Source organism: Alexandromys fortis, unplaced genomic scaffold, assembly GCF_014885135.2.
Source record: "Alexandromys fortis isolate MF-2015 unplaced genomic scaffold, M_Fortis_MF-2015_v1.1 scaffold_55, whole genome shotgun sequence".
NCBI lineage: Eukaryota > Metazoa > Chordata > Mammalia > Rodentia > Cricetidae > Alexandromys > Alexandromys fortis.
In genome coordinates this window covers 1,798,763-1,815,817 of record NW_026067936.1, presented here as the reverse complement: position 1 = coordinate 1,815,817, position 17,055 = coordinate 1,798,763, and the positions used below count along the sequence as shown (strand labels likewise).

General features: G+C 43.9%; 1 protein-coding gene across 2 annotated transcripts in view; it reads left to right on the top strand.

The window, feature by feature from the left end:
- The window catches only part of Ido1 (indoleamine 2,3-dioxygenase 1), a 14,297-nt gene extending 7,198 nt beyond the window's left edge, over positions 1-7,099 (top strand). For both annotated transcript variants that reach the window (XM_050146796.1, XM_050146797.1), the window contains exons 4-10: positions 783-901; positions 1,602-1,616; positions 2,905-3,004; positions 3,749-3,866; positions 4,876-4,927; positions 5,330-5,472; positions 6,469-7,099. In XM_050146796.1, the coding sequence (XP_050002753.1) occupies positions 783-901; positions 1,602-1,616; positions 2,905-3,004; positions 3,749-3,866; positions 4,876-4,927; positions 5,330-5,472; positions 6,469-6,824 (903 nt within the window). In that variant the 3' untranslated portion in view covers positions 6,825-7,099. The remainder of the gene's footprint in view (positions 1-782; positions 902-1,601; positions 1,617-2,904; positions 3,005-3,748; positions 3,867-4,875; positions 4,928-5,329; positions 5,473-6,468) is intronic.
- The last annotated feature ends 9,956 nt before the right edge of the window (positions 7,100-17,055 follow it).

The following is a 17,055-nucleotide window of genomic DNA, read 5'->3' as shown; positions in this document are numbered from 1 at the left end:
TTCCAGACAGACGCAGGTTAAGATCCTCCCTGGTAAGCCAGCTCGTGGGCTACACAGAATATTAGAAATGGGTTAGAACAATATGTAAGAGCTAGCCATAAGGAACTGGAACTATCCGGGCCAGGCAGTGTTTGAAAGAATACAGTTTCCGTGTAATTATTTCTGGGTATAAGCTAGCCATGCAGGCGGCCGGGTGCCGGGGACGCAGCCCTGTCGCTCCTATTTCAACACCAAGTTGTGGGATAGCATGTCTGCATCAGTATGCCTGGCACCAGTGCCAAGTATAAAGAAGTTTATTGAAAACAGAATAAGCATACAATACACACACACATACACACACAGAGAGACAGAGACAGAGAGAGAGAGGTCTGTCCACAGCCTTTTGCTTATGCTTCTCGCATGAGCCACATCCCTTGTCCTTAACAAAGCCAAGAAATCCAGGGGCAGCTAAATTTTCCTTCTTTTGCTGCCACTAGCCTACATGGTGTCTCACAGGACGGATGGGTGAAGGACAGAGTGAAAATAACCCAGGGTCATTAGAAAATCAAACCTTCGGGCTCCTTATCTTTTCTTCCTTCCTGTGCCCAAATTATGCCCGCAACAACCTGCATCCCAAACACGAACACCGAACCATTGCCAGGGTTACCTTATGAGATGTGGGAGAGAAAATTACACACTGGCTTCCAAGTGCTGTCTGCGCTCCAGGACAAGTTTGAACAGTGCGAAGAGAAGAGAAGGTAAGGTGTTTCAGCAGCTAAAGATGAACAGTGTGTTTCAATCAGGTGCTGCCCAGGAATATCGCTGTTCCCTACTGCCAACTCTCAGACAAGCTGGGGCTGCCTCCGATTCTGTCCTATGCAGACTGCGTCCTGGCAAATTGGAAGAAGAAGGACCCCAATGGGTATGTAACTAGGAACAGAACAGGGCTTGGAATGCATGCCATTAATTCAGGATATTTATTCCTTAATTTGGGGCGGCACAGCTTCTGTTGTTGGGTATGGCGTCTTAGACTGTTGTGTCTGTAACTATGAATGTGTTATATGAGCATGAGAGGTATCTGGATACAGTCAGGAAAATCCAGAGAGCCTTCATGTTCAGTGTGACTATTGTGGCCACGCCTCAAACAGTCACCACCCAAAGGCAGCTTCTCTTCATTCGGTTCCTTTCTCTGCACCAAGAGAATACACTCTAAATAGTGCTTATTGATTTGGGGTCTAGCAAGATGACCCAGCAGGCACAGGTACTTGCACAGCCTTGGCTGTCCAAGTTTAATCTCTGGGACCCAAGTAAAGGAAGCAAAGAATTGACTACACAAAAATGTCCTGTGACCACTACATGTGCACCATGACACATGTACCCCCATGTCATAGCTGGGGTTCGCCACAGCATAAGGAACTGTATTAAAGGGTCTCAGCATTAAGATAGTTGAGAACCACTGGTAAGTAATCTTGAGAAACACAGAAAATATGTTTTTCCTTCATTAAACCCATGTCTCAACATTACTGGATCATACTGTGTGAACCAATATTCAAATTCACCTGGTTTTGCTGTTTTCTTTCCCTCTTCCAATTGGCGCATTGTTTCGTGGCTGCTCTTCTAAGGCCCATGACCTATGAGTAAGTATTTGGTTCTTATTTTATTCCAAGAATTACTTGCCATCTCAAATGAGTGTAGGTTTATGGGGATATTTCACATGATTGGATTTAAGAAGAAAGTAATTAGAATGATTATTTAAAAGGCAAATAATGCAACCCTTAATTGTATCTATTAATATGACTCTATTTGATATTGTAGCTACAGATCCTTGCAAAGCTGCTATTTTTAAATCTACATGCATGAAATTAATGTGAGCAGATACAAAAAGTACATGCATCTATGTGCCTGTGACCCCCGTGACCTTTGTGACTAGAAGTAGTTAATAATATCACCTAATAACCTATCTCTACGCTTTTTAACCCAATCCTTGCCGATTTTGATCTATGTACTAAACTTGTAAAAGTTGGGAAACTAAGCCATATGACACAAGTGTAATCTCACCTAGATGAAGTTAGAAATACATTTATTAAAAAATAAAATGCTATAAGCACTGCTCAACAGAAGACAGAAGGGGGAATCTGGAAGATGGGAGAGGGCTAGTGTTTATAGCCTAAGACATAGTGACGGTCAAGGTTTTTGGAGTCACAAACATTTTGACGCATTATTGGAACAGGAGGCCTTTAGCTTGCACCACCATAAATAATAGCTGAGGGAAAGGGGGGAAATGAATGGTCCCATAGGCCTTTATTGGTGATGGCCAAGAGTTTAAACAGTATCTTTAAGTTAAGATCTTTTTAAAGCAGGATCTCACAGCTGACAAGCAGTGGCGTGACCAAGCTCTAGGATCCAGAAATCTAAACACTTCAAAACTCCTAGATACACAGATTCTGAAACCAGAGTTGCGACAATACCAAAACTTCAGTAGAAAAGAAAAATAGAATCCAGCCAGTCTTCTCTGTGTGTGATGGGGTTGGAGCAGCAGGGGTGGGGGTGAGGTGGTAAGTGGGCAGGGCTTACTAGAACTTGAACTCAGGGCTTTGGGCATATACTTATGACAATATACATGCCTGTACAATTTATGGAAACAGACCTACTATGGGGTTTCTAGATCCATGTTCTGGAGTTAAATTCCAAGTGTGAGCTTGGTCTTAATTCCACATGATCTTTAGGCAGTGCACCCAATGTACCTGACTTTAGGATTCTTAAAGGTGGAGTAGAGAGAGCAGGACATAGCATACAACACTCTGACACAATTATTTTTGAAATAAAAAAAAACCTTAGAAATAAAGATGTTGGGAAAGTATGTTGCTCTACAAATTTGCCGTTCATTTCCCTGAATGCTTTGCCAACCGTGACTCGTTTTCTCAGGAACATGGACATTCTGTTCTCCTTTCCTGGTGGAGACTGTGGCAAGGGCTTCTTCCTCGTCTCTCTATTGGTGGAAATCGCAGCTTCTTCTGCCATCCAAGTATGTCTGCTCTTCCTTAGCCGTTTCCTTCCCTTTCACGCAAGCAGAGCAACCACATAGCAACTAAATTCCAGTAGCATGGCTGACTTTACGCTGGTCATAAAATTGGAGGGAAATACATCCTTTGCTAAAGAAGAAATATTTTTGTTTTGTACATCTCCCTGAAATATAAAATCTAGGAGCCATGCATTTAGAATCAAATTTGAAATTTCATCGAGAAATATAAATCTCCAAAGGGATTTGTCGTTAGTATACAGTGATGTGAATGCAATTGTTCTGACTGGAAAAAAGAAACCCAGAGTCCTGGAGAGATGGCTCAGTGGATTGACATGCTTGCTGTGTAAGCATGTCACCTGAATCTGGTCTCCTAGATCCACTTGAAAAATCTGGGAATATTGGGATATACTTGTGAGGCTCAGAGGTGGTGATAGGAAGACCCCTGGAGCTCTCTGACCAGCCAGCCAAACCTAATTAGTGAACTCCAAGACAAGGAGCAGTCCTATCTCTTAAGCAATGGAACAGCTGCTAGGGAATCCTTGGACGTTAATCTCGGGCCTCCACTTTCACGCGAGCGCACACACTTGCACCCGCAGAAGTCTACAAATTTATATGCATCCATGTACACACAAGAAGGCGGAACGGAAACGGAAACTTAATTTACTGAGTTAGACACCATTTGTCCTGTGCCTATGTTTGCCGCTAGAGCTTACAGACCTTTAGTTGTTAAACTTTTTTTTTTTTTAGGCAGTCCCCACTGTATGCAGCGCAGTACAGCATCAAGACCAGAAAGCACTGGAAAAGGCATTTAGAGATATAGCCAAGAGTCTGGATGACGCCAAGACATATTTCCAGAGGATGCGCGGTAAGTACCGCCGGTGGTGCATATTCTGAGCTCACAGCCCTATGTGTCTGGTGTTTGGAGCAAAGAGTTTTGAAAAGGAAATGTAAGGTACCCATTACGGAGTGCCTATCCGTCTCTCTGCCTCAGGACACTTCTGTGGAGAAGATCTCACTGTGTCCTTTTTTCAGGAAAGGAAATGTAAAGCAGAGAGATACGGTTGAGCCACTGGTAGTAAACAAGGAACCCAGAATTCCAAAGCGGGGTCTTTTTTTTTAACACAGAGGAACTTCCTTGTTCGCCACTAGAATCCACGAAGACACCTGTTGAACACAAAGGCGATTTAAGTTCTGGAAAATCCCAGACTCTGGTCTGAATTCGCTCTGCTTCTTCACAGAGTCACTCTGGGGTGACAGAGAAAAGAACTGCTTCAAAATTAAAGTAGAAAAAGTAGAAACCCTACAAAACCTACAAGTGTGATTTTGTTTGTGAGTTTGAAGCTGCTGCTGATTGTCTGTTGAGGGAGAAAGCCCTTCTAATCAAATGTTAGTAAGTTTTAGGAAGACCAATGAATGGATCCCGTGAGGCTACTGCGTGTGTGTGTGTGTGTGTGTGTGTGTGTGTGTGTGTGTGTGTGTGTGTATGCCTGTGAATATGTGTATGTGCTGCTGGTGATGGTACCCAGAGCTCACAGATGCTATGAAAGCACACTCCCACTGAGTTGCATGCCCAGTCCTGGTTTGATTTTGCAAGCATTGCATCTGCTGGGTCGGGAAGCACACAGAGTGGTGCCGTGCAATGCTGATGGTTTCGTTTGGATGGCAGTGTCTTGGAGGTGAGGCTCGTTGGTCCCTTAGCAGGGTACAGGCGAGTGATGAGTAGGTTTCTCCAGGAGAGGACAGAGGAGAGGAATGCTTGCCCGGGAGGCCCTGGGTCTGCCTGAGGCCTCTACTGTAAGCTGATGGTTGTTTATGGTTTGTTGAGTTGGTTGCATACCGCTCATGCTTGGTTAAATACTTGCATCTTTTCACAGATTTTGTGGATCCAAACCAGTTTTTCAATGTTCTGCGCATATATTTGTCTGGGTACGTAGTCTGTGGTTTGAGTTTATTTTCTCCACTCATGTACAGACCAGACCAGATCCCAATTGCTGGCCTCTGCTATTCTTCCAATTGAAATAATGATCCGTATGCTCACACCCACATCCACGTTGCCTAGGAAGCACAGGCTGTGTTCTTTGGTGACTCTTGGCCAAGGAGTCCCTGGAACAGGGGGTGGGAAAATGATTCAGAGCAAAGAGAGAATGATCTGAGCTAGGGTGAAGTAAGGTTCCACTCAGAAAGTGTGTCAAACTTTCTCCGAACTATGCTCTCTATTATTTTCATGAACGAAAATGGGTGACCGAGGGTGTATGGGAGAATCGCCGCTAGGTAAGATCTTCCGTCTGGCAATTAATTCAAAGGACGTTTCCTCTCTTTTTGGTCTAGCTGGAAAAACAACCCCAAGCTGCCAGAGGGTCTGCTGTACGAGGGGGTCTGGGACACCCCAAAAATGTATTCAGGGGGCAGCGCAGGCCAGAGCAGCATCTTTCAGTGCCTCGACATCCTTCTGGGAATAAAGCATAAAGAAGGTAGGTGGAAATGATAGTAAGTATTTTCTTTTCTCCTAACGGGACTTGATGCAGGTTAAGGATCTTCCCCAGCAGCTTCTCTCCGGAATGTATCTGGTGCCTTCAGGACTCTCATTCCCTTTCCCAGATGAGCCAAAGCTCAAATTCAGGTTCACCATTCTCTGAGTGTTGACACACAGCCATCGCCGGGGTCATACGCTGGAAAACGAGACACATCTGTGAGCAGAAGCTGGGAGGCAGGGGCCTCAGTGACAGGAAAGGGCTGATACTGCCCTGGTGTGCAACATCCCGCAGCCTGGCAGCCCAGAGTGAGGCTTGCACCCTCTGACTGCGTTTACTAAATGCTTTCTAGGGTCCTCAAGGGAGGGAGAAAAATCCTCCCACTGTCGTGTTTTCATAAGCTTAGGAGACGTAGAGGAGGATAGCACCGTGCTAGGTGAAACTTAAGACACATGTTCAAAAAGATTGCCTGAACCCTTCGGTTAGGCGTTATGATCCACTAAGAGCAGACCGTACATTCCCTTTCTGTGCATCAGCCTCTTGCAGGGATCCAGTATGACGGAAAAGCAAGAAGGCAAGAGCCAGGGGTGACGCTGCCCCTCTAGAATCCCAGCACTCAGGATGCTGAAGCAGAAGTGTTGCAAATTCAAAGCCATTCTGAGCTACAGAGTCAGATCCTGTCCAGTAGGAACCAAATAAAGCAAGGAAAGAAGGAGTCATGGAGAGGGAGAGGAGAAAAGGGGAGCCAAAAGGGAAGGAAGGAAGAGCAACCACAGGCAGAAGATCCTGTTAGGAGCGTTTTGCTTATTCTGTCTTCAGGACTAATAGGAGTCTTGAGTAATAGCCAATGTTAGCAGCAAGCAGCAAGTCATTTGCGGTGGGCGTCCTTCAAATCCTCCACAGTGGCTTTAGATAATGCTCACGCAGCCTGCCTGGCCTTGCACTCCTCTGTCTCCTTTCTCCCCAACAACCTCACCTGTCTTCATTTTACCGTAGGATCTCCCGCAGAATTCCTCCAGGAGATGAGAGAGTACATGCCTCCAGCCCACCGCAGCTTCCTTCACTCCTTAGAGTCAGGTCCCTCAGTCCGTGACTTTGTCAAGTCAAGAGGCAATGAAGACGTGCAGAAAGCATATAATGACTGTGTGAACGGTCTGCTTTCTCTGAGAAGATTCCACCTTGGTATAGTAAGAACATACATTATTGATCCTTCGCAGAAACAACATGGAGGCGGCTCCAAGTCGGAGAAACCCTCAGAAAACAGAGGGACTGGGGGTACTGACCTCATGAGTTTTCTGAAGAGTGTGACCGACGCAACCAAGGAAGTCCTTCTGAACAGCGCTTCCGTGTAGCAAGGTTGCCTTTGATCAGTGCATAGGGATCTGCATATGCCGTGCCATAGCTCATTAGATCAGCCCCAGTGAGGAGGAGTACAGAATGATTTACCAGGAAGGCACTGTAGGGATTTCAAAATCATCTCTACATCTCCCTGGAGAAGAATAGCAAACGCAAATTATTTAATAATATTTTTAAATGATCTAAGAAATATTACAAATTATATGGTTGATTGGGGGTGTAAAACAATGAAGCCCAGTAAATAAAAATTATTGTAAAGTGAATAAATCTTGTGTCATTTGTAGCTGTAACTCAAGAGCCCTCAAAATGACTTTTACTTCCTGAGTCCTGTACTTTCAAAATGTTGCTATTGCACGCGTCCATTGTCACCTTGTCATTATTTATTAATGTATTCTCATTACACAGGAAGCTGAGGCTGCTGGCTACTGTTTGCCAGATATATATATATATATGTATATATATATATGTATATATATATATATATATATATCATGAATGAACTGAGATGGGAATCACCTTTTGTGATGGTTTGGATGATGAATGCCCCCCATGCATTCACACCGAGCAAGCTGAATACTTGCTCCCTGTTTTGGTGACACAGTTTGGGGGTAGTCATGGCCTCTAGGAGGTACAGCCTTACTGCCAGAAGGGTTTTAGGCTTGTCCAACATACAGTTCACATTCTCTGCTGCTGTGTGGCTCAGTGCATGAGCAGCCAGCTTCCTGCTTCACTTGCCTGCTACAGCGCCTTCCCAATTCCTCTGCACATGCTTTTTGGAACCACAATCCACTATTTTTTCCATAACTGGCTTTGGGTCATGGTATTTCATCACAGAAACAGGAAATTTGCTAATAAGTCTTCGTAATACAATTTTCTTCTGAAAGACGGGGTTACTGGCATTCATACTCTGACATGAGGTAATTTCATAATGGGATCCTTGATGAGTCAAGAGGAATTGAGATGGGGACACAGTACTTGTAATCCCAGCATTCATGTGGCTGGCTAACACAGGAGGATCATGGAAGTTCAAGGGAAGATGGCACTACATACTAAGTTCCAGGCCAGCCTGTATCAAAAAACACAAAGTAAATAAGTAAATAAATACAAACTAATAGTCACCTGAGCCAGATGTAATAGCACACCTGCAATCCCAGCATATAGGAGATCCTAAAAGTCCAAGGCCTGATGAGCTACTCAGTGAATTCCCACCAGCCTAGGCTATAGAGTGAGACCTTGTTTAAAACAAAACTAAAACTAAAATGAGCAAAACCCATAAGTTCTGAGTCAAACTTCTCTTTTAAAAATGACAGAGTCGGTGCCCAGAAAGATGGCATTACCTACTCAGGGCCACACAATTACAAAAGAGAAGACATTTAGTTTCTACACTCATTGTCGTTTCTTCTTTGCTTAGAATATGCTAGAAGGAAAGCAACTTGGGGAAGTGGGAAGTGAAGGAATTTCAGTGATCTGAAATCACAGGAGAGACAAATTCGTAAGCAGAAACCAAGTATGTAACAAAGGATGGGGAAGCCCAGCAATGGCTTCACTGGCAAGGACTTAGCAACCTCTTTAAATGTGTGAAAACTTCATTTCTGAAGAAATAAAACACAATACACCATTTCAAATGAGTGCAGACAGGTGGATGCCAGCAAGGCGAGGCAATCATGAACTTCAGTGACATTCCTCTGATATAGCATGTCCTCGTGGCATCAAGTAGAATCTGGCTCACAGCAAAGGTTTACAAGTACAATTTCCTGTCCGTATGTGACGGCATATGTTTTCTTTTTCCTCTTGTTGACCTTTCAATAATGAACACACATGCATTTAGAGTAAGAAAGTGTGTATGTCTGTAGACCTACATTCTACACACCTGTATGTCTATATATGTGTATGTAAATCCTGAAATAGAATAAAAAAGATTATCTTTAGACCTTAAGGTGGTACAGAATTTCAAAACTAAGATCTGGTGATTGATATATAGGTTTCATCCTAAGTACTGGTTGGCTTTGAGGTCCTAAGTGTGTCACTTTATATTTCTGTCATAAGAATACAATAATACTTTGTGAACACATGATAAAACAAAACCAAGACCTTCAGGGCACAAGAAAGACAAAAGTAAGAAACCAGGGTCTCAATACACCCTTCAAAGGCCTGATCTCTGGTGATCTATCTTCCTTCCACAGACCCCAGAGGTTCCTTCATCTTGCAATAACACCATAGGCCAAGCTTGCATCAAAGGGCCTTTTCAAGGCATGTAAGACAACACAGTTGAACATACACAGAACCCCAGCATCTCAAGGGTAGAGACAGAAGGACCAGGGGTTCAAGACCAGCCTTTCTCACACACAGAATTCAAAGCCATCTTGGGCTAAATGAGATCCTTTTTCAAAATAAATAAACCAACAAAATGTAAAAGGAAAAATCAATAGGCAAGCTAAATCATAAAACAGTAAATGTATTTTAACTCATGGGAAAGCTGTGTGGGGCAGCAGTACGGGATAGGGGGCCTTTTGCTTTGATTGGAAGTTGGGACAAGTTTCCTGGGGTAGACAGTGTTGGTTGAATGAATGGTTACAGCCAACCTGCAAGCTTTCTAGGGTGAAAGAAAGCAAATACACAGGTCCTCAGGTGAGCTAAGGAGTCAGGATAGAAGAGTGGCTTCTGTAAATGATGGTCAGATCGCTTGGCATGCAGAGTTTTTTGGTAAAGCAACGCTTCTACAGAAAGTGTTTATGGCGACAGTTCATAGCCAGTCCTTCCCTATGCCTGTCACTTCCGAATGCTTCACCTGTATCAGTTTCCCATGGGTCCCAATGAGCTACAAAAGGACTTTCCCAGTTGCCTTTTCCCTTAAGGAAAATGCTTCAGAGAGTCCAGTACTTCCAAAAGCTCGGAGTCTAGAATTATCAGGTCATTACACGGTAATGCCCACTGTGCTGAAAGAGAAATGAGGAAACGCTGGCCATCTGGGCTATTGCCAATCCCAGGGCTGGTTATATGGCTCTTTGTTTTGGGTCTTGGCTACCATGTACAAAGCACAGCAATCAAATATGGATGCTTCATTTAAGAGTTCCCCCAAGTTCCCAACTCATACATGATTTTTTAAAGTATATCCTAGTAATAGAACAGTAAAGGTTAGGATAGAAGCCTATTTTCTATCCATCACCATGAGGAACTATGGGCTAACAGTTTCAAAAAGGGAACTCGGAGCCAAATTCCTGACCTAGCAAGGTTCCCTGTGCACCTAGGGAGCTAAGTCTATGGAATGCGGAGATCAGGGCCTGGGAACTTGGTGATGAACGTCACACAAGAAGTGAAGGGTTTGCAGTTGGAAACCTGCAAAGCAAGGAGTCATTGCTGGTGGCTATAGAAGTTTAAATAATCTTGTCAGGCTAGCTAGGTGAACTGTAACAGCGTAGTTAGTCCAACCTAAGGTGACGATACATCGCCATCCTTCTGTCTTGGAATTGTGCGACTATTTGGAAGACAGCAAGCATACACAGCTAGTATTCGAAATTTGCCACCAGGGAGAAGAAAACAGAGAATTGTGTACAGGACAGAATGAAGCAGTCTCTAAAATGGAGCTTAACATCCCCTCCACCAGGCGATCATAACAATCTTTGGTATTAGGGAAGAACGGAGTCCTAGTGAGGTGAGCCTACAAGTGTTATCCGGTAAATGTACAACTGGCAGATCTATTGGACCATCCACAGGAAGTGTATCCATACACTCCACCTGGAGAAGCCGCTTTGCAGAGCTACAGGCCCAGCTGTCCTTTGGATGAGTCCCTTTCCATTCCACAGAAATCTAGTGAAATCCTGCATTTCTCGCTTCTATAGTATCCCAGCAGAGTATAAACCTGACTTTCTGTAGGGCAACTGGATGTCTCCCCCCACACCATGAAGCCGTGGTGTGAAAAGGATTCAGTCAAGGACCACCCACCTCCATCCAGGTCTAGTAAGGTGAGCATCCAAACTGCCTAGGCTCCCACAAAACCAATAGGTGCAGTAGGATAAAAAACCCATTGCCATTGTTCTTGGGTCAAGCCTTTGTTCTTATAGCCAAAATCTACCTAAAATAGTCCCCCACAAACTTTTCTTATGGACAGTACTGACTGATAAGAAAGGAGCCTCACACAGGAGGTAAAATGTCTGCCCTAACAACAGATTCAGGAAAGTGAAATCTACTAGCCCTTTGCTCTTCCCTAACAAATTACTAATATTTTGTATACCCTTCACCTTGGTTTAAACTAACATAAGATCACAGCCCAATTGTTTATTCAGGGAAAAGGGCGGAATCAGTAAAACTAACTTCAGAGAGAACAATTCTCACCTGGGCTCCCTGCTGGAGTCAAAGGCAGGTTCCCAGAAGAGAGTCCTTTTAACTCAACCAGGTAGAAGCTAATGTAAATCAAACCATCACACCTGCAGGGCAGGTAGCTACCAAGGCTGTGTCCCCAACTGCAAGGAACTTCACAGCGTGCTGCCTCTGAAATATAAGTTGCCTCCACCAGATCAACCTGTTTCTGTGACTCTGTGAAAATGTATGCTTGATACATATTATTGTTACCGCCTCTGGGGTTGTTATCTTGTCTGTATGCCTATATAAACTGAAAGCTTTGTGGAGATCAACTTTTTTTTTTTTAACTCTTAGTCTTATGTTTACCCCTTACCCTTATGCTCATCTTTCCCGAAGGAATACAAAAACATACAGGAATAACCTGCCTAAGTTAGTCAGTGAGTCCTCAGATCCCGTTGGCAAGCCAGTTTTCGCTCTTGCTGTAGAAGTCCTGTTCTGAACCCTGAGAGAGTGCTGAGGGGGCACTCCGTAGTTCCTGATATCCTAGGAGCTAATATTTTATAATATCTTACAGGTGTATTTATTTTCTGTTTGTCAGCTCGAGTTTATGTGAATCCCATGTGCGCAAGTGCCCATAGACGCAGAAGAGGGCATTGGACCCCCTTGGACTGACGTTTGGATGCTTGTGACTTGTGAGCCTTCATGTGGGTGCTGGGGACCCACCCTGGGTCCTATGCAGTAACAATAAGCACTCAGCCACTTTCCCCATTTTCCGACTTTTAACATAACGTCAGGATTGTGCTCTTCGTGGATGCACTTCAGGAAGGAATGTCATTGGAAATACCGTACTCCATGTGGAACTCCTAACCGCATTCCCCGGAAAATACGAGGCGCACCTGGAATTGTATTACTATTTGGGCCTTAGGTTGTAAGGCTGTCGCTGCGACTAGTTATGACGCTGCACTTGATGTTGAGGGTCCACAACACATCAAGTAAGAAGATATTGGCAGGCTATGTCACGCTCACACTCTTTCCTGAGTACAGCAAAAAACCTAACCCAGAAAGCCACCATTAGGGTTATCAGAAGCACACATTATGAGATGCCATATCTCTTTGTATTGACTCCCTCCAGGTCAAAATAAACTAAACTTTAAACCCAAAGGGTAGCGGTGAGTTTACTTCATGAAAGGGAGATGTCTGGGACGTTTCTAAAGAGAGCTCGTCACGTGTCAAGGAAAAGAAAGGTAGCTGCTGTGCACCAACCAAATGATGGACAGAGTGTTCTCTTGTTAAGGGAACATACACTGGCCTGCAGCCTCGGCAGGCACAGGGGTGATGATTAGCTAGAAAATTCTCTAGAGGAAATATGAACATGCACGCCGATTTGTCTAGCTCAGAAGATCTAGGCCCCTTCTAAGCTGTTTTACAAAGGACTGAAAATGTAGTTGATGGAAAGATCACCTTGGTATTCATTTTGAGTTTTGATTGTATGATAGAATCAAAAGAAAAAAATTAAATTCCAGTAATTGAAGAGGAGGAAAAAAATAGCAAAGCAAGGCGGTGGTGGCACAGGTCTTTAATCCCAGCACTCAAGAGGCAGAGGCAGAAGGATCTCTGAATTTGAGGCCAGCCTGGTCTACAGAGTTTCAGGACAGCCAGGGGTGCACAGAGAAACCCTAGCTGCACAGGAGCTGTGGGACACACTCCCTTCAACTATCCAGACCATTGTCATTCAAAAATTCAAAGCATTTTGAGTACTTGGAAAGTGGAGATGACTCTGGTTCATTTTAAGGAAAAAGAAATCATTGCGTTCTTAAGTGTACACCATATATTTATGTATGTGTTGTGTGGGTGTGTATATGTATGTTTTCAACCCAACTACTGGCAACCATTTATGCTTTTTTTTTAAATGGTGTTTGGACCCCACATTAAAGAGTAGATCTCAGCTGATCCTGAAGGGAGCGTCGTCTACTGCCAAGTATAATCCCACAAAAGGGTAAAATAATGAGATTTAGAGAAAATCAGATCTTCTGAGTTCCCGCCAAACAGTAGCTGTGGTATTTTTTTTTTTTTTGATCCCGTTGGCATTTTCTCATTTACACGATTGAATATATGCATTTAGGGAGGCAGGCTCAACAGATAGCTTTCTGTTGCCTTAAACTTTATCTAACATATCTTCCTGTCTCAGGAATGTTCCTAAAAGATAATTTTAAACTCTACATTTTAATTAGGGAACACAGGACATCTTGGCCCTTGTAATATTCGGAAGCAAAGGAAGTGAGAAACAAACCTTGGCCTCTTGCCGTCCCGACCAGCGGGAAATGAATTGGGAGCATGAACCCTGAAGGAAGGAAAGAAAAGGGACAAGAGACTTGAGAAAGTCTGTATTCCGATGAAGCTGCCAACTTTATTTTTCCTCAGGAGCACTATATAGCAAAAAGGCAGAGAGGAGGGTAGGGTGTTGGAATGTCAGGTCTGGAGCTGATAGGAAGAGATAAGGGGATGCTGAGGGTCTGTAAATGTTTACTGGGGCCTGCTAAGTCTGCTGGCCTTCTTAACTCACAGCGGGAGATAAGGGTCCTGAACTTGCCCTACAGAGGTGAAATACTTAGTTTGGGAACTAAGATGGCTATAACCAAATACAGGTCTCTGCTCCCAGCATCTCGAAGCCTCACTCCAAAAGCCTTGTATACACACAGCTATGATGAACAGTTCCAAAGGTGAAAACATAAGTTATGGCTTATATTTGTGTTTTTATCCTATTCCTATATTTCAGTCACGTTGAATATTGGATAATTTTTCTTGTCATTTTGACCAAAAAGTTCAAAAGAAACAATTAAACCGAGGGGCTTATTTTGAACCATGTTGAAGAAGGCTTGGTGGCAGGAGTGTCTGGTTCTGTCACTGAGCAGTAACGGAGTGAAGAGATCAACTCGGAACCAGGGACAGACTATGAGCTTCCATGTCTGCTCTCCTAGTGTCCCACTACCTCCATTGAGACCCCATCGCCCAAAGCTTTCATTAGGGTAAACCTGGGACCAATGTTCGAAAATGTGAGCCTGTGGGGGCTATCGCTTATCCAAATTGTGATCCTCTGCCTCAGACCCCATAGGCTCGTCCTGGCTCACAATGTAAAATCCATGCAGTTCAACTGCCAACGCCCCCATGGTCTTAACAGTAGCAACATTGTCCCAGTTCTCTTCTGGTACTCCAAGAAACCTCCTATCATCAAAAGCCAAGGCACACACAATGGCACACGGCAAACATTCCAATACCAAACCCTAAAGCCCCATAAACTGCATCTGCCTGATGTTCTGAAACTAAGGGCGTGGTAAAATCAAACAGTCTGTTATAAGAAAAACAAACAATCGTTATTATCTTAATTTCCTTCATCTATATAGTCTGCTTTGTAATTCTAAAACCATTAGCAATGAGATGTGACTGGAAGACGCAGCAGATCTTACACTGTATTTATTGAAATGGATAGGTTAGGTTAGTTATGTTAGAAGTCCTAACCAACAACAAGCCAGCATCTGGTCAAGGGTGGATGAGTCCATAGGATTACTTTCTAGATCACGGTCACCAGCACAGTGGCTTCAACATCAGCAGTAGTTTGGGGTTTCCATGTTTTAAAAGCGTGAAGTATTTTCACCTCATCCATTGGTCCTCCAGTCCCTCAGATCAGGCAGGAGAAGAACCTATTTGTTTGACTTCCCATTGCAGACAGTGCAATTTAAGGAAAGGCAAATGCCAGAATTGCATGTTTTTTGTTCTTTTTTTTTTTTTCTTTTTTGAGGAAAATACCTGTTGGAGAATATTCTATCCTGGACTCTTCTCCAAGAGGGAGTGGGGCCTGGGACTTGATCATATCCATACAACCCCCTTCCACCTACTCAAGGGCCATGCGATGAAGTTATTTTGATTTATCCTGAAAACAAAGGGGACGATCTTACCAGTAACATGTCTTCGTTACAGTACAGTATTTGAATAAAAGCTAAATGATCAACTTAAAGATGTAACAGTAAGTAATTTAGAATTAAGGGACTCTCCAGGAGTTAGAAATAAAGCTCGCATGGGTTGGTTAGCAGCAGCCTACTAATGCAACAGGGCAATACCGCAGATGCTGTTCAAGGAATCCAAGTAGGAACACATGGGGAGATGGTGCAATGGCTTCGAGGCAGAGCCCGGTGGCTAGCGTTATTAGGTGGTTACTGCCCCATGAGCAATGGCCCAGTAGGAAATGACAGTCTTCCTGAAGTGTAGCAGTGACTGGAAACAGAGATACTACAGCTATGCAGAAGGATTAGTATCAGTATCAAGACTGAAACTCTCTTGCAGGTAGCTCTGACGGAGAGGTGGCTTTCAGGTTGGCTCCAGATAGTGAGTAGGTGCGGGCATGTGCAGGCTCTCAGACGTCACTTTAGGCTCTTTTGTCTTATATTCTTAGACTTCAGAGCAAGAGAATTAAGGTCACTACTGAGCCCCCCAATCACACCCTGGCTTCTGAGAGATATACCATCTACCAAAATCTGAAATATGGCAGCTAACAGTTCTGTTCTTGATATGGAGGAGAAGGGAGTCCCTTCAGCTTTGACATGTCACTAAATACCAAGCCTTCTGAGCCAGGACTTCAGGGAGTGGCTGTGGGTTTTATGAACTGCCCCTGCTTACTTACTAGAAGACATCTAGCAAATAGCGTGTGAGCGGAGATATTTTCAGACGCCTCTAGACAAGCGGTTCTCAACTTTCCTAATGCTGCAACCCTCTGATACTTTTTTTTTATATTGCGGCGACCCCTGACTATAAAATTATTTATTGCTGCTTCATAACTGCAATTTTGTTACTGTTATGAATGATAATTTAAATATCTGATATGCAGGATATCTGATATGTGACCTCCAATCGGACTGCGACCCACAGGTTGAGCGTTACTAGTCTAGAGACTCCAAGGGAAGTCCAGCAGATGGTGGTACGTGGGCCTGGAGGTAGGGCGGCACAATTGAAGGCCAGCACTGCTGGCTGCCAGGCTAAGGAGGCCCGCAGAAGTCTTTGATGGGATGGAGAAGGAGAAGGTCAAGGCTGAACTGTGGAGCTCACAGAAGGGGCCTGGGGATGCTGGTCATGGTCAGACTGCCTGTCCTGGTTTCATCGCTTGCAGAAAGCATGACCCTGGTCTTTAACAGGACACATCTGAGCTGCAGTGCTCTTATCTGAACTAGAGGATTGGCACCTGTGACTAAGTCAGCAGTGGCTTAAGTGGATTCTCTGTGGGTGGCACTGGCCATAGAAGTGAGCAATAGAGAAACCAGGGGTTGTTAAATATTAGTTACTGTCAAGGAGGAGGTTAACAGAAAACAGGGAGGAATAGCTATTTAGAAGAAAGGTTAAAAAAGAGAAGGTGGCAACAGTGCCCGAAGAGCCAGTCAAGGAAAGATCTACAGAAACCCATTGAACACGAGAACAAAGGAGCAATTAAATAAGGTGGACGAGAACATTCGGTGCTGTTTGGGCTCCTGGTCTTGGTCATTTCGATTGAGAGTTCATTCAGTTAGAAACTGAAAGGAACCCCGATGGTCTCTCAAGCTCATGGAAGGATGACGCCTCCTCACAAGAGTCACTTATGAGAATGTCTTCTTCAGCTTCTAAATAACCATCAGTCGGTTCCCCAAAGATCCAAATTTGTGCTCTCCATGGAGTGAAAGCCTTGCTGTGTACAGAACTACTATGATTCATAAAAATGCAGAATATGAAACCCAAGGAGGGAAATTCCTGTACATACCAACTAACTTCTAAGACATAAACCAAAAAAGACAGCAGGCAGTGTTTTTATACAGGATGGCCTGGGTTCCCTTCTGCTGGGCAAGTTTCTGGGTCTGGGTCTAAAGTGTAGTTTTTTTTTTTTTTAATCAAGGTAGGTGGTATAAATGA